Below are 21,573 nucleotides of genomic sequence, written 5' to 3' on the forward strand. Positions count from 1 at the left end.
CTTGTGACATTTGCGAGCTAAATTTGCTCCTTGGCGGGCGTATTTATCAGATGAAGCACAGAAATGGTTAAAGCAACTATCGGCGGTGCTCTGGGCGAAAATTTGGGGCGATCGGAGCATTTGGGGCGAATTTATGGCTGAATTCCTTCAGTCGGTCTGCTGGCCTCCGGCACTCGAGTGACCTACCTTGAGGAATTATATATAGAGAGGAAACCAGCGAACCTAAAACCCACTGAAATGGCTTCAAATCGCCCCCAAACGGCATAGAAACACAACATATGCATAGAAGAGGATAGGTAAGTCGATTTTATTGGATATTTTCCCTCTATTTTGAATTATTTTTCACGATCGGTAAATTCCCATACAAACCCTTATAATAACGTTATTACGCAATGTCAAATGTGGTCTATATGTTGACGGCTCCTTTAGGAGCTTGGGCTACCTGTGGTTTTCTTACCGTTTTTCGCATCAAAGCGATTTCACAAGCAAGCAAAGTCGCCAAAGTTGTCCCAGGCCACTTTGCCAAGGGATAAAAATTTCCACGCATGTGAAAGGCAAGCAAACTTGTTGCAGGGATTATGGCAAGGATTGTTTTACCTTTTTGTTTAGTAGCATTCTGCCGGAGTCATGATTAACGGTATAATTTGATGAAGATGGATGAAGATGGAACTGACTCGAGATGATAAATCAAAGAGTATCAGTGAATGTGATCAAAAAATTAAGTGATCATATTTTCAAATTCCACACTTTCCTATAGCCTTACAACCAACCAAACATGGCCACCGAAGGAAGCGAAGACGGTAGCTACGATGTTGTTTCTACTACTTTTCCAAAGGAAATTTGCTTTATAGACGCACAGATAAGCAGCCTGTTTGAAATCCATCTGGATCCTGGATTGATTTCTATAAATCTACACTGCAACAACATTTCAGTGATAGAGAACCTTGATCGACTGCAGCACCTAAAACATCTTGATCTGTCCTCAAATCACATCACAAGAATGCAAGGACTTAGTGGTTTGAAGTGTCTCAAGACTCTTAACTTATCCTGTAATGAACTGCAAGTTGTGGAAGGACTTGACAATTTGAGGTAATGTTTGTTTGTTTTGGAGAGGGGGAGGCTCAGACTGTTTACATCCTCGCTAATTTTCAGTGCAAAACAACCGAGAGAAACAGTTCTGGATCTTCTACAAATTACATTAGTACTTCACAACTGTGGATTTACACAGAAGTATTATCTGTCACTGATACCATTTGTATCCCAGGATATCTGTAATGTACAGATGATTGATTACAACAACTTTCTGGCAATACATGTATACCGTCTTTCTTGTGGTTCATTTTGCCCTTGGTACAAATATTTGGGGTTTTCCTTTATTTTTATTACACTATATACTAACAAAAATACCAAATTGTACCAAGTGGAAAATAAAACTATGACATAAGGACATTGTGCAAATTAATTTTGTTGAATAATATTTAGAAGTAAATTATTTATAATACATGTACATGTCTTATACCCGTAACTGTGAAGTTCGAATGTTGACTGGTGTTTATAACTTCCAGGGTGCTACAGCTGTACATGTACTTCTTGAGGCAAATTGATATTGTGGATTGATGACTCAAATATTGATCACTTTAGTATCATCTTAAGGTGGCTCGATCGGATTTTTGAGTAACAATACCTTTCAACTTTGAGCAACTTGTATGCCACGGTAAAGAATACGACTGAAAATCGATCAATACAGCTGTACTAAAGAAAGATGAAAGACTGCTTTGTTTTTGTTGTATTTTAGCTCCTGGAAACTTCATTCAAAATTTTCTCGAAAACGCTCTCATAAAAATTCTTCAAATTTCGCAGACCTTGGGTAAACTATGTCAAGTCCTAGATCTAGTAGCCTTTTTTTCAAAATTATCCCTCTATTACAAGAAAATCGGTCTCGTGTAAAATGGGTGGTGATGTCATTATGTTGCTATGGTTACTCCGATTTCGACGAAACTTATCTAATTCGAAACTTTCATCTTTCTTTAGTACAGCTGTATTGATCGATTTTCAGTCGTATTCTTTACCGTGGCATACAAGTTGCCCAAAGTTGAAAGGTATCGTCACTCAAAAATCCGATTGAGCCACCTTAAACATGTGTCCAATAAGTTTTGCTCGGGACTTGTTGGTCAATCATTGATGTTTTTGTTTGCATGATGTTTGCATTACAACTGTGACCTTTTGATAATTCTTGTTCTTGCAGGAATTTGATCAGGCTGGACTTGTCTTACAATATGATTCGCGATCTCTCAGGGTTAAAGAAACTTCATGGACCTGCTTTTAGTTTAAAGGGCTTATATCTCCATGGAAACCAGCTCAGCTCACTGGATCAAATAATCAACTGTCTGAATGGTTGTAGAATGCTAAAAGAATTAACAATGTCTCAGTATGGAGAATCTAATCCTGTGTGTGAGATGTCAGCTTACCGATCCAGTATACTTACAGCATTGAAAACACTAGAAGTGTTAGATGGGCTTGACCGTGCAGGAAAACCAGCAGCAACAAGAGATGATGCGTTCAGCATTTCAGGTAAATTCCTTTATTTATTCTTGCTCACCCTGCGTGCAAAGAAAGTCCTGTCTGATAGCCCGGGGCTAGTGGATTTTCCTGTCACGCAAGTGCATTTTAATCATCACCTGCCAGATAGGCAAGAAACAGTTTTTAGTTGGCAGATAAAGTTAGGGTGGGAGGTGCAGTGGCCCAGTGGTTAGCATGCTAGACTCTGGATCGAGCGGTCTGGCTTAAGGCCTGGCCGAGACACTGCATTGTGTTCTTGGGCAAGACACTTTTCTCACTCACGTAGTGCCTCTCTCCACCCAGGTTTATAAATGTGAACTGGTGAATCTACTGCTTTGGGTAACCCTGCAATGGACTAGCATCCCATCCAGGGGGGAGTAGAAATACTCCTAGCTGTAACATGTACATGCTATTAGTAACCAGGATAAGTGCTGGTCCTTATGGGCCACTAAGTATGACAACAGGCTTTAAAGATGAAGTAGAGACACTGAGAAACCTTCACGCTAGCACACAATGTTTCCAACTTGCCCAAAGGGCAAGCTGGAAAACCCATGTTCTTTTTCACCCCACTAACCATTTTTTTTATTTAATTGCTACCTCATACCAACAGTGTGGAGACGCGATGGCCTAATGGTTAGCGTGCTCGACTCCGAGTCGAACGGCCCGGGTTCGAGGCCTGGCCTGGGCGTTGTGTTGTGTTCTTGGTCAGGACACTTCACTCTCACAGTGCCTCTCTCCACCCAGGTGTATAAATGGGTACCGGCGAACTTACTGCTGGGGGGTAACCCTGCGATGGACTAGCATCCCATCCAGGGGGGAGTAGCAATACTCCTAGTCGCTTAATGTTACGGAAACTGGGATAAGCTCTGGCTCTATGGGCCACTTAGGCTCAGACAGACTTTACTTTTACTTAACTTCATACCAACACCTGCTGGAATCCTGTTAGTCGAAAAGAGGAGAGGTGGTGATGGGACAGTCAGAGGAAGCATAATATTATCTTAAAAGAAATGTTTGGTAATTAGTTGGGAGAATTTATTTTTCAGCTAATGCTTTGTGGTCATGCACATTTAAATACCCAACTTGTTGTGAACAACACTGCTTGAACTGAACTTGTCCAATAGAATTTAGTAGACGTTATTTGTTTCCAATCCTGTTTAAATTGTTTTGTCTTAAATACTGCTCTGTGTTTTTGTTATTTTTTAGAAATGGATGACTATCTAGAATACCTTAAATCAGAGAGTTCTACTGAGAGTCCATCGGTAAGTGATTTTAAATGATAATGAACAAGATTGCTTGCTAAGTGGCACTTATATGTACAATGTAACTCTGGTTTCTTTAGTTTTGATGTGTTTGTCCTTGTAGGTTGGGCAATTTTTATCAGAAGCAAATCATCTAACATTATGTTGCACCCTTTACAGAGAGATTCCAAGTATGAAGTCGTGACTCCAAGAATTGACTCAGTGCTGGACAGATTCAGACAGCGTGGACCACTGCCATCATCAGAAACTGAAGCTGGAGAGGAAAGGAGGACAGAAGAGCCTCCAGAGGTACAAATGTTACTTCTGTTAAAACACATACACAATTATGTAGTTTTACTGTTAATAGTCTTTTTCTCTTCCTAGCCTGCAACATAAAAACAAGAATCTGAATTTTTCCTCCACTTCCATAATTTAATCTCTTCCAGTGGCGCATAGGATTTTGGCAACAAATAACCGACTGCTTGCAGTCTATTCTTACAAGACTGATAACTGCAATGTGCAGCTCTCTTTACTTACCAGAGAAGCAATGCCTACTTAAGGACGTTCGCGCGAAAATCTTCTAACATTGCGATTTTTCTTAAACTTTCACCACTGCTAGTTTACGAGTTACTTATGTCAAAAATGTAAAAAAAATTTGGGGTCACCGAATTCGTTTCCGAGATACGATTTCTGAAAGAAGGCGCTCATTTGGATAAATTTGACTTCGTCACTCGATATGATCTCAGCGACTTCTGGCGACGAAATATTTTAAATGAATTGATGCAGGCCAACTTTCTTAATCCGAGCTTATTCAAATGGGTCTATTGAACAAAAATATTTCACTATTGAGGTCGCCTAAGGTAAATCTTGTCTAAGGGCCGATTTACATGGAAAGAGGATGATCCTAGCACAAGGATCATCCTACTTTTATGTAAAATGGAATGATCCTAGTGCTAGGATCATCCCAGTACTAGGATCATCCGAGTGCCATATGTTTTCAGCTTTCAGTTTACATGTGAATGGTTGCATTTGGCCCTAACGCTAGGATCATTCTTGCGCTAGGATCATCCTATCTCAGACGAGGGATGATCCTACGCTGTAGCGCTAGGATCATCCTAGCGTTAGGGCCAAATGCAACCATTCACATGTAAACTGAAAGCTGAAAACATATGGCGCTTGGATGATCCTAGTACTAGGATGTTCCTAGCACTAGGATCATTCCATTTTACATGAAAGTAGGATGATCCTTGTGCTAGGATCATCCTCTTTCCATGTAAATGGGCCCTTAAAGAACTACACTTACGAACATTCAAGCCTGCAAAGTGTGACTGATTTGATCGTGCGCGAGAAGAGAAACTAAAAAATGACATACTTCCAGCATTCAAATTTGGCTCATTTTTTGTCAATCGTTAGAGATTTATTATAAAAGGTTATATATACCGAAAAAAGTGGGGGTCACCGATCATTTGAGAGAAGAAACTACAAGCGAAGTTAGCGTAGCAGCTACCTACCCTATATGTGTTTAGGAAAATTTCTCAGCGCGTGCGCTCGAGCATGATGTGGCGTGCCATTGCGACATGAATTACGTGCGCAGTAAGGATGCGCATAAACAATTTGCGCGAACGTCCTTAAATTTCTGAAAATAATAATTGCTAATAAATGCTTTTGCAGCTATAAACTTTAAGCTCAGAGCTTAAAGTTTACCATCTTTTTTATTTATAACACACTTAATGATTTAGACATTGCTGATCCTAGCAGTGTGCAGGATGTGTGTCACATATCAACCTAGTAAATGGCCCACCTATCCATGAGTCTGTCGTAGCTCAGTTGGATAGAGCACCTAACCGGTATCTGGGAGGCCATGGGTTCGATTCCCGTCGGGGACTCTTGTCATGTCATGTTGAACATTTCATCTTCATTATTTATCACTGAGCTTTAAATTTATTATCTTTATTTAAAAAATTTTATTATTAATTTTACTAAATGTTGATAGTTGAAAGAATGTTCAAGAAGTGCCTAGATACCTGTATGTAAACCCCAGGGGGGGTACTCCGGCTTGTAAATGACGGGGATGATCGAATGGAGGCAAAACTCAGGAAAAAAATCCCTTGTCAAATTACCCCTAAATTGCCAGGAGGGGCAAAAACGCTTGAGTTTGATTATTCATCATACTATAAATATGATAGTTAAATGATAGTTATAAATATGATAGTTATATGCATTGTTCATAAAATTATAATCTCAAGTAGCTAATCTCAATATCCTGTAAAACGCTTCTGTTATATGTACGCTGTATGGTCTACTGTAACTTAATCTTGTAAATACTATCAACACTAATTTAAAAAAAAAATACTATAAATACGCCAAGGCACTTTAGTTTGTTCTTAATACCTAAAAAAAATCCCCTATTTGAATCAAGTCACCCAAAAAAATACTTGCCAAATTTTCCAACCCAAAAAAATCCCGGAATCAAAAATTTCAAACCCAAAAAAATCCTTCGATCATCCCCGTCATTTACAAGCCGGAGTACCCCCCCCCCCCCTGGGATGTAAACACAGACAGATTTCCACAGCTGTATTATACTACTCAGTTAATTTGCTATAATTGATTTATGTAGAAGAAACCGCCTGTAAAAGTAAGCCTGTCAGCTGATCATGAAGTTCGATTAGAGACCCTTGAACATCAGCTCTCCCATCTGATTCACAACACGGTAAGCTGAGTGGGGTTTAGGTGCTTGTTATTTTCTTAAAGGTGAATTTACAGTGTATAACCTGTATGTAAAAATCTGTCATACAAGGAACTGAACTGTTATTGCAAGAACCTCAATAGACCACCTGATTTTACCCTTGAGAATTGTCTCTTTCAAATTTAAAAAAATTCATGTGAAAATGAATGAATAATTTCCAGATAGACAAAGGAGCAATTTTCTGGAGAACATCAGGTGATCTGAAATGGGCAATTTACATTCTTAGCTAAAGAGGTCTATTATCTGTTGGGAATTAAATAAGAGTGTCAAGGAACAGAAAATGATTGGCATATGTGCAACAAGGGACTGATCTGGGTTAATGGTGTGTTGAACTCTGTATTGAGAGAGTTCTAGCGCTGTACAGGATTACTTATACAGAAACCAGGAGGTGTGGCAGCCTGGGCAATGGTAAGTGTATTGGACTCTGGTTCGAGCGGTCCAGGTTCTAGCCCTTGCAGTTGCTGGTGTACATTGGGCAAGGCACTTTACTCTACCCATGTGTATAAATTTGTACTAGCAAATTAAATGCTGGGGGTAACTCTGTGATGGACTAGCATCCCATCTAGGGGAGAGTAGAAATACTCCTTGTCCCTTTATGCTATGTACAGAGACTAAAGTTAAGTGCCAGCTGTATGTGCAATTTTGCTAGATCAACCCTCCAAGTAAAGACCATTTTAGTCGCCATGGCGACTAAAATTTTGGAGCTGGCGACTAAATTGGAACCAAAATTGCCAGCCTGGCGACTAAAATTGAGAAGAACGATTGAAAGTGTGAGCTTAATTTAGCAACTAAAACTTCTCACTGGCGACCAAACCTGAGCAGTTAGTACATAAACTTGGAGGGTTGTAGATTGCAAACTTTTACAGCAGTTTCCTGCTTGTCTAGAGCGGTTTTCACTTGAGTGTTGAAAGTAATTCGCGTTTGCTTTGGTTTTGCGTTCACTACGCTTAGTGATTGGTTAAAAAATTTCGCGCCACTTTCTCGGCCAATCAGGAGTAAAACCAAAACCAATTGTGACTCGCTCGCGCACGTTTTCCCACGCTTTGTGCCAACTACATGTAATTGCTTTGAGTTTTAATTGGTTCACTGGATTGTCTGTGTCCTTTGTGATTGGCTAGAGTAATTACTTTGGTTTTGGTTTTACGACACTCAATTGAATACTGCTCTAAGTTTACTTTTAAACGACTTATCTGAGGATTTTCCTGAACCCTTGCCCATTGGGCAAGTTACCTACACTTTTTTCAAGCCCTGCAATTTTTAGCACTCTGACTTTAGTCCCTTTCCTGAAAAAACAACTGGTAATAAAATCCTTCCTTTGTTTTCTTTATATTTTTATAAGAATTCTTATTAATATTATAACCTTGGAAGTTACACTGTATTCCTTTTCAGGAAAGAACCCAGGTCTCAAGGAAATCAAGGAAAACAACAGAAGGAGCAGGTATGTTTGGTTTTTAGGGGGAAGGGCGGGCTGTGCATTTTGCTTTCATCACTGAATACTTTACAATTTCAATAATAAGCTTCCTCCCACTCAAAACAAGACGCTCTTGAGAATATAAGTCTGTCCCCAAGTCACAGAATGAGGGGCAAAATTCCCACCCAACAGATGCATGGAATTAACCCCAGTTCCCCGGGGGAGCAATGAACCTGCTGTTCAGGGTGATCAAAATCGAGTACCCATGCTAGTTGACCCAGTTGGACCAGAAACTCCACAAGTGTGAAAATCAGGAAAAAGTTTAAAAACAACAAGTGACGTAACCATACCGGCCAATGAACTTTCAGTCAATTTAGTGATGTTGACTTTCAAGGACAAGTATGACCAGTTCATTTAATTTCAACCATGAATTCATCGTTATCATCATCATTATTCTCTTTTTATCAACTGGAAAATAGCACGTTGCAATCTCTCTTGTGGTGCAGCCCTTGATCCTTCATACAAACTCCAACATCGCACCATCCTTTCTAACTAGACCCGCCCTGTCCAACCAGTTGTCAACGTCTTTGGTTTACATGTATCTGCTGCGTGATTTTTTCTTTCTTTGCCATTTATCTGATCTCTGTTTGACACTCATCGTCCAGTCTAATTCAGTATGCATTGAGGCACTTGTGTAGGAAGACCACTAACTACTTAGTACAAATTAAACTACACTTACACTACACTTCTCTTTCCTTTTTTGATAGAAAACAGCAATTCAGACGAGTCTGAATCAAATGAACAACCTGATAAACGAAAACAAGTTCAACGATCACCCAAAGCCAAAAGAACGCAGCGAGCGCCAGCTACCAAAAAAGTACAAACAAAGACACGAACCAAGCCAGCTGTTCATGTTACAGTCGAGTCAACAAGCTCAACTTCACCCTCAGATGAACAAGTAAGAAATCTGGCAATAAAAGGCAAGGGGGTGAAAGGACGGCCTGTCAGAGATCCACGAGATGATGAGACATTCCTGGTCAGTGAAATATTAACATAAATAAACCTCTTCTTATGTAGTTTTTAGAGAAAACTGAGTTATTTCTCATCCTGTTCTCAACTCTTGTACTCCTCAAGAGATGCATTTGACCTGCCTCCAACATATAGCTCTTTGTAGATCATTATGTTGTTTTGACTGGTTGTTACTTACTTTTAAAGAGACAGTGTCGCCATGATTTAGTGCTACTTGGAACTGTAAAGAAGGTGTTGGTATTAATTGAAAATCCACTAAAAGTGGCCTGGCCTTGCTCAAACATACTGTACTAGTCATGAAAATTGTTAAAAAATGTTCTGGCTTCGGACGTATAGAACAGTAGTGACCTAAAACTTGAAAAAGTCAGGCCGACGTTTTCAACGTTGACAGAGTTATTTGGAAGAAAATTGCTTGAAAACCATTAATTGCGTTTATTCACACCTTGGAGAATAAATTTATGCCTTCCTTTTGTTGTTTTAAGGTTATTTTGTTGATCACTGAGTGCACCCTCATAATCCTTGTATAGTTTACAATAAAAACTTAGAAGAATTCTCGCGATACTGCCCCTTTAAATTTCAAACAAAGTAACAACCAGTTGGAGATTTTGCAAGGTCCGAGGGATGTCGTAACTGTGGAATTGTCGGTGTTAAATCTCAGAATTTCAAACAAAGTGGTTAATGAAATAGCGATGGTGATGAAAATATCCCCCCTGTTTATTAGAATAAGAATTGCATAAGCTGAGCCCTGTTGTTCTTTTGACATTAGACATTAGCAGGGCTCGAGACTAACGGTAACCAACTAGCCACAAGCAAGTAGAAAATAATGCAGTTTTGACTAGTAGGTTCTGGGCTTTCACTAGCCAAAGTAGTCTCCCTCGCAGCCGTTCTTAGTGTCGTCACGCAAAATTCCTCCCCACTAACGGCTGCTCACATTCGAACAACATTCCTTTCCACCATTTCAGCCAATCACCATTCGGTTCATATATCTCAGGAACCGTACCCGCCAAAGTAATCTAACCAATCGCATTGCGTGTTTTATTTTGGAGTTCTCAGCTTTCAAAATAGTGACCCTTGGCCTTGAAGAAGCTTTTGATGTTGTTTAATAGCAATACATTTCGAATTTCGAGCTTAAATACAAATGCGTTGAGAATCGTTTCGATTTTCCGGCGATTATTCTGATTTGTTCATGACTGGATGTGAATGTGATCTGCTATTCAGCGACCAGCGAGTTGTCAGCTTGCAAAGCGTGCTATCAAAGGCTTATAACGTTTAAAAAGGCATCTGATCATCTTCAAGAGCTTAAAACTGAATTGAAGGGAATCTTCAAGGATCAAACAATTCCAAGAACAAAACGCTTGTTAAGAGTCGTGAAAGACGATGGAGAAACTGCGACAGCTTCATGCCGTGGGAAAGCCTCGAAATGTTTACAATATCCGATCAATACAACTTGATACAGGAGAGACTTTCCGAAACTCATAGGTAGGTTGACAAAAATATCCTTCTTTTTTCTCGACTACATTTCTAAACATTGTTTTTTGCTGTGAATTCGCAATGTTATTTCGTCCGTTGTGAAAACTTTTAGAAATGAATAAAATATGTTTCTTAATTTACACGTTGTTTGCTTCAGTTGGAATGTTTGATCCGAATGTTCCGCAAAACGTTAAAATACTGGAAAATATTTCGCTCTGTTTCAATAAAGACGTCCAGAACCGCAATCTTTGAGAAAGAAGAGACAAGAATACGAAAACAATAATTATATTTGTCGCTCCCGAACGCATACTTCGCCGTGCATAACTTGCAATTGTTGGATGACATGAACCGTCCCGACATGAACTGGCGAAAAGTAAAGTTTATCCCAACACAAATTAAATTTAGTCAAATTTAACTTTTTTTACACAGCAGAGGAATTTAAAACTTTTTATGAGACGTATGGTCTTCGGTTTTTAGTCTTCTGCGTTTGTAAACCGGTTGAAACTGAACGGTTTACAGATCTTTTCAGAAAAATAATTTTTCGAAAGCAGACACGGCAGACAATGTAGCGCCGCATTGTTGAACGGTTGCTATAAAATAAGCTAAAAGATAAAAGTTTGCGCCTTTTATTTTCATGCTTTTTTATTGCAACGGTCAGCGAAGCGAAGCCTTTTTTGATAAATTTCCCGCATAAGGGTTTAATCGGCACCAGTTATAGAGAGTTGACGCCGCGGAATAAAACAAATAAAATTTATTTATCATCAGAACTTGTTGCGTGCGTGCGAAATACATGGGATCGAATGTCCTTTGAAACGCAGACATAACGTCGCAAAATTACAGGAGTACTCCGTGTATTTGTTCAGTTTCTGCTCCAAATTCAAACCGAAATTAATGATGTAAGTGGATTCAAAATACGCTGTAGAGAATTTTAAAAGCTGGCTCAACAGTCCCGTGAATGATTCTAAATGCTCGGTGATTTCGTTGAATATCGAATGCCGTGATTGTTAATTTTATCGAATGTTTCAAAACGTGTTGACAATGGTTTGAAAAATTATTTATAAATGGAATTGCAACGCTTTTTGATTCCGTTGAAAAACATTGCTTGCGTTTTCAAAACACATCGAAATGTTCTTCTCTGCAACAACAGAATTCGCGGGAAAAAACATGTTGATTACGATCTCCCGTGCTGTGATTGGTCACATAAGAAACAAAGGGAAAGGAATGTTGTTCGAATGTGAGCAGCCGTTAGTGGGGAGGAATTTTGCGTGACGACACTAAGAACGGCTGCGAGGGAGACTATAGCCAAAGTGGCTAGTTAAAAATTTCAGGAATTTGATTGGAAGAAAACCATACATCGAAATCGACTCCGAGAAAACAGAACTCACAAGTACACTGTCGTCACGTATAAAATTATCAAAAACTGTGGACAAGCTGACATTACCAAAGAGTAACATAAAATTAACCCTAAAGATAATGATGACTGAGCCAGTGAAGACGGAAAAGTACCTCTGCCCAAACCTAAGTTAGCTTGAGAATTCTGGCTAGTAGAAAATTGGTTTTGGCTAGTAAGAAATTAAAGCTGTCACTAGTCAATAGGCTAGGTAGCAAAAAAGTTAGTCTCGAGCCCTGCATTAGACAACTATTTTTCGACGTTTCTGCAAATCTGCGAGTTCTGTTTTAGTTGTATTAGTTGTAATCCAGATAGCCTGTTTTCTTGCTCTCTAGTCTCTCATTCAAGAACTAGACGCTGAGCGTGAACGACGGTGGAAAGCTGAACAGGCTGCAAGGAGAATGGTTGATGCCGTTAAAGAGTTACAAGTTAAAGGTTTGGTAGAGTTCTATGGTAAATAAAAGCAGTGAGATGTAGGTTAAGATTTGTCAGACATTCATTTGTCATCAAAAATAATCTCTATTTTGCTGTTTTGATATAATAGAGGCGGAGGAGAAGAAGCTTAGAGAAGCTTCACTCGCCGCGAGCAGTAGGTTAAAACGTGCACTGCTTAAAGAAAAGGAAGCCAAAGATTCTCTTCAGAAAGCTCGGAGTGAAGTGCAGGTGTGTATCGCATTGTTTTGTGTGTTTATATAAGAAACCTTTTCAGCTGGTAGCTCAGTTCTAAGTCCTGAAAAATAAAGCGTAAAAAGTTGTAAAACCTCTGCAAAAAATTGGAGGTGCATTAAGGTACATGTAGTATGCCCCAATTGATGATGTTATTTATTCTAGTGACCTACTGTTTAATGGTTTGCGTAACTTTTAGGCACAAAATATTGAGCTAAGTGATGAAGTAAAAAGGCTAAAAGAAAGCGAGGAAGAGCAACAGAGAGCGCTGCGTGCATTGGAGCAGGCCACTACCAAGATGGAGACAGAAAAGATCAAACAGCATGCTGAGGCGGTCAGTTATACACATCCTTTATAGGCTCTGGTTGATAACGGGGGGATGGCAGAGATTTTGACTTCTTTTACCGGTGCCAAGCCCAAACTTTCAGTTGTCTCACAAAAATTCGGAGAGGAAACGAAAAAAATCGTTCTACGAACTGCAACGAAAACACCTTTTCAAGATCAAACGAAAAGTCACTCCAATAGAGCCACATTCTTTTAATCAAAGAAAAGCTCAGTCAGACACTATTTCGCTAGATTTTGGTGACTCGCTTAGTGCAGGCAGGATTAAAAGGATTCTACTGTGTTTGCCAATAGTAGAAGAATTTTCATTGTTATGCTGCACCTCTGGCACGCGTGGAGATACTAAGATATGGGCGAAATTAATTTCCGCGCGTACAAAGAAGTGCAGCAGGATGGAGGTTTTTGTCGCTGAGGGAGAGGGAGGGGCAAAAAGGAGAGCGTGATTCTGAACAGACCTCTCGGGGCATGAACGCACAAGAGGACGATCTCAGATCTTGAGATGGACGGTAGAGCCGGGGGGCGGGGGCTTAGCCCCCCCCCCAAATTTAGAAAAAATAAAGACTTACTAAGAGAAGAGTCTTTAAGCCCCCTCCCCACTTGAAGTCACTAGTAGCCCCCCCCCCCCCACTTGGAAAAGTGCTCCGCCGTCCCTACTGGAGGGTGTATAAATACTATGCCCAATACCCAAGGGTATTACAAAGGTCTCTAGATAGAAAATGTGCAGTTTATGTAGCGCGAGAGGCCATTCCAGTGCGAACATACCAATGAATGTAGTACTGAAATTCTTGTAGGTCTCCCAGTTACAGCAGGAGCAGATGAAGGTAGGCGCCTTGACAAGGGAATGTGAACTGTCCAAACACTCAGTTAAACAACTCAAGGGTCAGGTACATCAACTGCAAGAACTGCTGGCTAACAGAGAGCAGGAACACAGGTAATTGTCGAGTTTCCGGGCGTTTAAAAGAAAGACGCATAGTTGAGGCCTCTTTAACATGATTTTTATGTGTGTTTTTTTTCATACGTTGCAGCGCTTTTTTTCTCTTTATCTATTTTGTTGTTTGTAATCTTAAGATGCCTTCGCAGGGTTATAGGGGAAGTTGTCATGATGTTTTAAGAATCTCTGGATGATTTTAAGGATTTTTACAAAGAGGAAGAAAGGGATTGGGGATAATAAATATGAAATATATAACAGAATTTAAAGATGTAATAAAGATTTTAAAAGATTAGAATTTTCAGTTAAATGATCAAGAAGTCTTTCGTCTTTCTTGGTAGATGGACACTAGACTGGACTACTTCAAACCCCCTCTTCCCCACCCTGGGGGATCAACCTCAATGTTCTCATGTTTGAGGTAGTCTATTTGACGCTTTTTTACTCTACTTTATTCCTCACTTAAGGTTTATTCGACTTTAAAAAAAATATCTCTCGTTACGGTAGTTTTCTCTTAGCCGCAACTTTATGGAAAAGACATCTATTCTTTTCCTAACAAGAAGTATTGTTATTGCTCACAGAAAAGCAGTGGAAGGTCTGGTACGAGCTGACAGCCAAGAGGTGCGAGGGATAGTAGACCGGGAGATTGCTAAGCAGGAGGGTCTTCACCAGCAGATTATTAAAGAATATCAAGACAAGTAAGATTCGAGTCTGGCAAAAAGTGACGTTGTAGAGTTGGACAACCTTACCCCTGGGTGTTTTTGGCGGCCCCCACTTATTTACCTTACTTACTTTCGTTAACGAAATCCATTATTTCTGTACTCTATATACTGAACCATAAAAATTCTGATAAAACGTTCGTAACACCTCTAATTCCACGTAGGCCAAAACATTTTCAGCGTAAAGGGATAGCGGCTCTATTTCATTTTCTAGACATTATTCATTGCCTTTGGGGGAAAGCGCACTCTTCTACTTCCTTTCTGTTGTCTAAAAGCCTCTGTCGTACCTTCTGGTTTTCTTTTAACTTAAAGCCCGGATGTCAAGGAATAGTCACACACGTATAAAGGCATTTCTAGTTTCTTCTGCTTAATGCGATTTTCTTGAATGTACCATAACAGGTTAAACAAGCGAGACCTGGAATATGTCGCTCTAGAAGACGAGTTTAGGATGGGTCTTCAGATTGAAGCCAACCGGTTCAGAGAGGTGAGTACAGCTAAAAGCGACCTTGATTTTCATGGTTACCACTTCAGTTCTCAACAGTCATTAATTCCTAACTGTCCTTCAAATGCTAACCTGTCTTTTTTTCGTACCGAATAGCTTCAAGAAGCCTTTGAGCGAGTCAGCGATGAGAGCGCTCAACAAAAAGAAGCTCTACACTCGATTAAACAGAAGGAAAACAAAGCTACTACCATGGTCAACGAACTCACGGCGGTAAGAAGTGAACTAATTGTTGTAAGTCCTTCTAAGCAGCTCCCTTCAACCTCGTCCCGCACTTAGCTTTGTTGCTACTGATTTTATTCTGTATTTGCACTTAGATGGTGAAGGAGCAACGTGGAAGAATCAGTGAACTGTCGCGAGGGAGACAAGAAATAGTCGGGGATTACAAGGTATGTCAGGGAATAGATAAGGCGATGGCATGGATAAGGCGATATAAGGCGATGGCAGACACAAAGTGTCTGCCATCGCCTTATCTGGGCAAGAAAGAGACGGGATTTCAAAGCTCGGTCAGGGAATCCTTCACTCATCCACCCATCCCAGGGATGATCACAATATCCTCTCTATCTAATCGTATGTTTAGGCAGTTGTGAGACAAGGTTAACGTTTAATACACTAATTGATATCTTGTTTTCTCAGGAAAGGATACAGAGTTTGGAGAAACAAGTGAACGAATCTCACAAACAGTTGACAAGACTGGAAGTACTAGAACAGGTCAGATAAATTGTCACGAATGAAAGAGAAACGATATGTAACTGTCAAAGGGCTTGGGCGGAAGTAATTTATAGTATAATCTCTATGATTAATTAAGAGAGATCGTTAGGTTAAAGTTCTTGTAAGATTACGAGTACTTAATCTAGACATCACTAATATATCTCGCGTGCTTGAGATTTGTCCACACCAATAATAAAATCATCAACCTGTTTCATTTATTGTGTGTTGTACTGATATTTTCATATTTGTTTTAGGACAAAGCTAAGTTGACAGCTCAGATACAAGCTCAAGGATCAGTTATCGAAGGCCTTAGAACTGAGAGAAAGTTATGGAGCGAGGAGCTCGCACAACAAGGTACTACAAACACAAAATAAAACATTCAGAGTAGGAGTAATACTGTTTCCCTTCGTTTTCCTGATAATATCATTGAAGTGCCTTGCCCAAGACCAAGAAGTTGTTGCGTTTCGCAGGTGGAATTTCGACGCCGGGGAAGTGTACTTGTTTCAGGAAATTGCTTTTTTTAAAAAAATGAACAAAGAGACGTGCTGTTTCTTGTCAATAGGATCATCACTTGCCCAGGATCGCGGACGAATGGAAGCGCGCATTGAAGCACTGACTGCTGAGGTCAGTGAGCTGAAGAAGGAATGCCAGGTAGGACATATTAAGAAAACCTCCAAGCGTAACTAGTAGCTCAATGAGCTGTGCGTTCGACTACTGCCGAGAGGACTCGAGACTACCGTAAAATGTCGGTAACTGTAAAATCTCCCCACCCTCCCTCCCCCACCCTAACAACAAGCCTCCGGGGGGGTTCCATATTTGGTGGGCGCGGCCTTTAGGAAAAATTAGGGGGAGCGGAATTTTTTTTTTTTTTTTTTTAAAAAAAAAAAACCCCCCCCCCGGGGGGCAACAAGCCTATCAAAAAGTCGCTTTACGGTCACTTTGTTCCACATCAGAATGTTTCAAAGAATTAAGAAAATCTTTTGCTCGTTGAAAATGTAAAGAGCTCCCTGCTCGATGTTTTTTTGAAAGTGTATATGCTTAAAACCTGGGGCTTGAAATGCGATGTAGTATTTTTCAATAGCTTGCTTCACTGATCATTGATTAACTTTCTCAAGAGACTGTTTGACAGTCTATAAAACAAGTTTCCTACTGAGTTACACAACCTCGGCCTTGATAATTTTGGCCATCATGCTCACCCTCGTCCAATAATTGTTAGTTATCTTGTAGTTACAGTGTTTGGGTGATTTATTTGTTTTAGAGCGCCAATGAAACGATAGCTATCAAGTCCAAAGTTATCGAGGATCAGACGGACTCCATAAGAAAACTCAAACAGGTTAGTCCATTTTTAAAACGTTCCTCGAGGTAAGAGAATCACATAGGTTAGTTCATTGTTATCGTTTACTTCATTTTGCGTAGCAACCCCACTGACCCAGAAACAACAAGCGACGACTTTAAACGATGCTAATAGGCAGTACATGTATATGATTTGTGAAAGCATTGTTTCCATTATGCACTGAGGCATTGTAAGATAAAACTGCTATGTGATGAGGGCCTTATTATTCAACATGCTTACGGGAAACTAATATGTAATAAACAGCAAGTATCTTTCAAAAACAGGGTGCAAGATATCGAATGGTCACTCCTCCTTATTATAACATCGTGTTATTATTCTTTAGAAACTCGCAGATCGAGAGTCTAATATGCGCCAAAAGAAAGAAGACAGCAAAACACGCGAGAAAAACCTTGAAGAGCAGTTAGCAGCTGAGTCATCTGCTAATCAAGAGCTGCAGGTAGATGGACTGGCTACGAAACGGGAACCAAGCACAAAGCATGCCTTTTATAGCAGTTATTTGAATCTTTTTTTACCATGTAAAATATCACCACCAATCGAACGAAACCTCCAAATAAAAGTTTTCCAAGGTAGCAAAACACTAAAAAAGTAATAATAATCCAAAAAGAAACAATGTTGCTTAAGATGGGGAAGATTAAAACGGACTTCGAGAAACTAACTTGAAAATTTGAGAAAAAAATGTTTTATGATGCGTCAACCCTGACGTACCTTCTTTTTAATGTTGCTGTTGTGTTGAATTTAAATTAAACAGGAACAATTGGATGCGCTTGTGGACCGCAAGGAATCCCTCAAGCAAGAACTCAAGAAAACACAAGACGATCTACAAACTAGTAAAGAAAATCACAGGTGCGTTCCGGATGTTCTCACTTGACATAGTACATCGCTGGGCTTTGCCCACTAATACCTGGGTGACGTTCACTGAGCCCGCGAGTTTTGTAAGAGAGGTTGCTAAGTAACGTTACGTATGCTTATGATGACAAGCTGACGTTTGAACTTCCGGTGCACTCGCAAGTGCTCGTGAAAGTTTCTGATTGGTTAGTAGGAATCGGAAACTCTTCGGATTCGTGTTTTCTTGACGTCGTGCATTTCTTTGTGTTCGGTTTTTTGGCACATCAAGGGGACTGATAGTATGTCGATGGTATGCAAACTGAGCCTACTCTATCAGAGTTCAAAACGTAGTCAATAGTGTGCTCATCTTATTGTAAATTGAAGTCGTGAGTTTGTTGTCTCGGAAAATGAAAACGAATATCTAGTAAAATTGTTTGCTGTTATATCATAAACTAAACAAGAGAGAAATATCTCTTGGTACTCCGTTCTGTTGTAAAGAATTTCGAAAATGATGAGGAAGCGCAAGAATAAAAGAAGAACCAAAATTTCTTTCGTGCACACAATAACTAGACTCCAACGTTTGTCCACTCCTAAAACTGTTTTGCGCAATATTGCAGGGTTTGCCCGGCCCTAAGAAAAAAACACGGTTAAATGCTTTGATTGCTTGTTCTTTATTATAGAACGCTAAAAACAAAGTGGCAGGAAAAGAGTGAACTGATTGGCAAGCTGGAGAAGGAAGTCGTGGAAATGCGAAACAACTTTAAAGAGAAAGAAAAAACGTTGACTGATGAGAGAGACAAAGCCATCCAAGCGGCCAAGTAAGTAAACACGTTTTCGTTTGTACCCTCCAGCTTACTATCAAACAACAACGACAAAGACGAAACGAAAGCTTGTTTCCTGCATCCTTTGTAGCTACGATTCTGATAGTGCACAGAATTCAAACAGTCATAGAAAAATGACTTAAAAGTGGTTTAAGGACACAGAGTAAAAAAAGGTTAAGTCTGTGTCCGAGCCAATTGGCCCATGCAGCCGGGGCTTATCCCGCGACTAGGAGTATTGCTACTCCCCTTTGGATGGGATGCTAGTCCATTGCAGGGTTACCCCCCAAGCAGTAAATTCGCCGGTTCCCATTTATACCCCTGGGTGGAGAGAGGCACTGTGAGAGTAAAGTGTCTTGCCCAAGAACACAACGCAGCGCCCCGGCCAGGGCTCGAACCCGGACACAGAGTAATTCTCCTGTTCTAATTTTTCTCAGCAGTTATTTTGTAGTCATGCCGTCTAATTGTTTTTTTCTTTTGAATACGTAGTTCTGCCGTGGAGAGGTTAAAAGCCTGTGATGACGCTTTCCGCAAACAGCTGGAACAGGAAAGACAAACACACGAACAACAGATTCAAACATTGACCAATGAAAAGCAACAACAAATAGAACAAGCAAACACTAGGGTAAGACTTTGTTAAGTTTTCCAAAGAGTGATTAACATCTGGGTGCTTACCATTTAACCAAAAATCCCGAAAATCTCGGTTGGAAAGAACCGTAATTTTTCGGAAAATCTGTTCGTAAGTTGTGGACTACGTTTTGAGGTACCGTACTTATTCGATTAAGCGCCCAACCTCGAATAAGCGACCACCCTGTAGGTTAGGCGACTTGGTGCAAGTCTACCTGTAGGTAGGAAAAGTTAATAAGCGCCCAGCCTCGAATAAGCGCCCACCCCCACCTCCCTATAATGAGGGCGCAAGAGGAATTTTGATTATTGTTGAAGTTGAGATTAAATTGACTAAGTACAACTAAGAGACGATTCCGAAGACCGAGTTTTTTTAGTTTTTTTTTGTACTGAAACTTTCAACGAACATTTAAAATTCAGCTTTCGTACATCTTCACGTTTAGTTATTATACAATGTTTTATTGCAAAAATAAAGTACTTCTTGCTGAAAAGTGTGAAAATTTAATAAGCGCCCACCTCGCACAGCGCCCACCCTCGAGGTCCAAAAATTTAATAAGGTCTTACCTCGCATAAGCGCCCACCCTCGAGGTCCAAAAATTTAATAAGCGTCCAGGGCGGTTAATCGAATAAATACGGTAGTCCAATCATTCCGGTTGGTGCGAATCGTCGGCAAATTCTGTACCATTTGTTCATTTACCCCGTTTCCAGTCTCCCATCGAGAGAAAACAATGACCGGAAACTAAATTATAAATAGTAATTGCCAGCTTCTTCGGTTGGTTTGCTGTTTTTGAAAAACACTTACCATTATTCAACGGTCATTCCAACCGGTCTATTCTGCCAAATGGTAAGCACCCCTGATCTCTCCTTACAATATCAAAACGAGAATACAGAGAATTGCCAACTAGGTAATATCGTCTTGATGTACCACTGAATTTTCAGAACTTATATTAAAGAAAATAGAGCGGTTTTCACTTGAGTGTCGAAAGTAGATTGCGTTTGCTTTGGTTTTGCGTTACTACGCTTAGGGATTGGCTTAAAAATCTCGCGCCACTTTCTCAACCAATCAGAAGTAAAACCAAAACCAACCGTGACTTGCTCGCTCAAGTTTTTCCGCGCTTCGTGTAATTGCTTCGAGTTTTGATTGGACAATGGGTTGCTCTACGTCCTTTGTGATTGGCCAGAGTGATTACTTTGGTTTTGGTTTTACGACACCCAATTAAAAACTGCTCTATATGTAATAAGATTTGCTGATCCCATAGTGGCAGAAAGGGGGATATGGAAAGACTAACGATGATCTACATCACCGTTAGGCTCGATTTCCAGCCGTTCTGGGAGTCCGGTGCGTCAATCTCCTCCCAACGAACGTGGTGTGGGTCAAGGAACGCGGGCTCACAAAACGGCTGGAAATCGAGCCTACATCTAACCTCGTCCCCAGGGCTTTCCGCGTGGTACCCCCCGACGAGTTTGTCGGGGGCACAACGCGGACAGTCCTGGGGACGAGGTTGGCCTACATCACCGTAGACATTATGCAAATGACCCCTCAATTTCAAATTTAGATTCGTGTTCCCATTTTGGCGGTAGGTTATCTATGCAAACGGAAAGAAAAAACGTCTGTATCATTGCCTTGGCGATGAGCTTGATTTGTCATAAATGATCTTTGCAGGTTTTGGAAGTAGAGGATGAGATGCGCATACTATTACAAGATAATGCGCTGACCAAGAAAACCTTAGAAAAACGCCTTCAGAAACTCACATCAGCTTTTACTGAAATTCAGCACGACTTAGCCGGAACGTGAACAGATCCCATTAATCCTTTATTAGCGTATAAATTTTGTAAATATATATATTTTTTAAATTCTGTTGTGAATGAAAGAGAATGTAAATTATTTATTTGTATATGTCATAAGAAACAACGAAAATAAAACCACATAGATTTGTATCAACTGTTTTTCATGTAAATGGGCAATTGCGAGGGTTGTCGGGCGTAATAAGACTGAGTGGAGTCCTATTTGGTCTGTAATCATACGAGTGATTACCAAAATGGGACGACCACGTAGCGGGAGTCTGGTTGTTTAATCGCGAGTATGATTACAGTGCGCAGGGGAAAAATAGACAAAGTGATGCCTTAAAATGATTATTACCTCTGTAACAAGATTGGCAAGGAAAAAGCTGTTTATATCAAGGAGTATTAAGTCACAAGAAGGAACCAAATAAAGAATGCACGCGCTCGAGCTTTGTTATTGGACCA

At 40.1% G+C, this 21,573-nt stretch overlaps 1 protein-coding gene across 1 annotated transcript; it reads left to right on the top strand.

Moving 5' to 3' along the window:
• Positions 1 to 555: 555 nt before the first annotated feature.
• On the top strand, positions 556 to 21,278 carry LOC144649676 (leucine-rich repeat and coiled-coil domain-containing protein 1-like). Its single transcript, XM_078509232.1, has 25 exons — positions 556 to 706; positions 758 to 1,089; positions 2,246 to 2,571; positions 3,763 to 3,818; positions 3,978 to 4,106; positions 6,415 to 6,507; positions 7,933 to 7,981; positions 8,722 to 8,990; positions 12,179 to 12,278; positions 12,388 to 12,506; positions 12,709 to 12,843; positions 13,643 to 13,782; positions 14,358 to 14,474; positions 14,895 to 14,979; positions 15,094 to 15,207; positions 15,312 to 15,383; positions 15,631 to 15,705; positions 15,960 to 16,059; positions 16,268 to 16,356; positions 16,964 to 17,038; positions 17,382 to 17,495; positions 17,808 to 17,902; positions 18,565 to 18,702; positions 19,192 to 19,327; positions 20,990 to 21,278. Exons 1-25 carry the CDS (start codon positions 680 to 682, stop codon positions 21,119 to 21,121), a joined length of 3,117 nt encoding a protein of 1,038 aa, XP_078365358.1. The 5' UTR covers positions 556 to 679; the 3' UTR covers positions 21,122 to 21,278.
• Positions 21,279 to 21,573: the final 295 nt, after the last annotated feature.

Source organism: Oculina patagonica, chromosome 4 (assembly GCF_052425735.1).
Source record: "Oculina patagonica isolate OP01 chromosome 4, crgOcupat, whole genome shotgun sequence".
Lineage (NCBI taxonomy): Eukaryota > Metazoa > Cnidaria > Anthozoa > Scleractinia > Oculinidae > Oculina > Oculina patagonica.

What these genes read in the sequence shown, in the direction of transcription:
- LOC144649676 (XM_078509232.1), top strand. Translation starts at nt 680, where the DNA reads ATGATAAATCAAAGAGTATCAGTGAAT. An exon ending in TGATGCGTTCAGCATTTCAG is followed by an intron (nt 2,572 to 3,762) that starts GTAAATTCCTTT and finishes GTTATTTTTTAG; the next exon opens with AAATGGATGACTATCTAGAA. An exon ending in AGCTGAAGAAGGAATGCCAG is followed by an intron (nt 16,357 to 16,963) that starts GTAGGACATATT and finishes TATTTGTTTTAG; the next exon opens with AGCGCCAATGAAACGATAGC.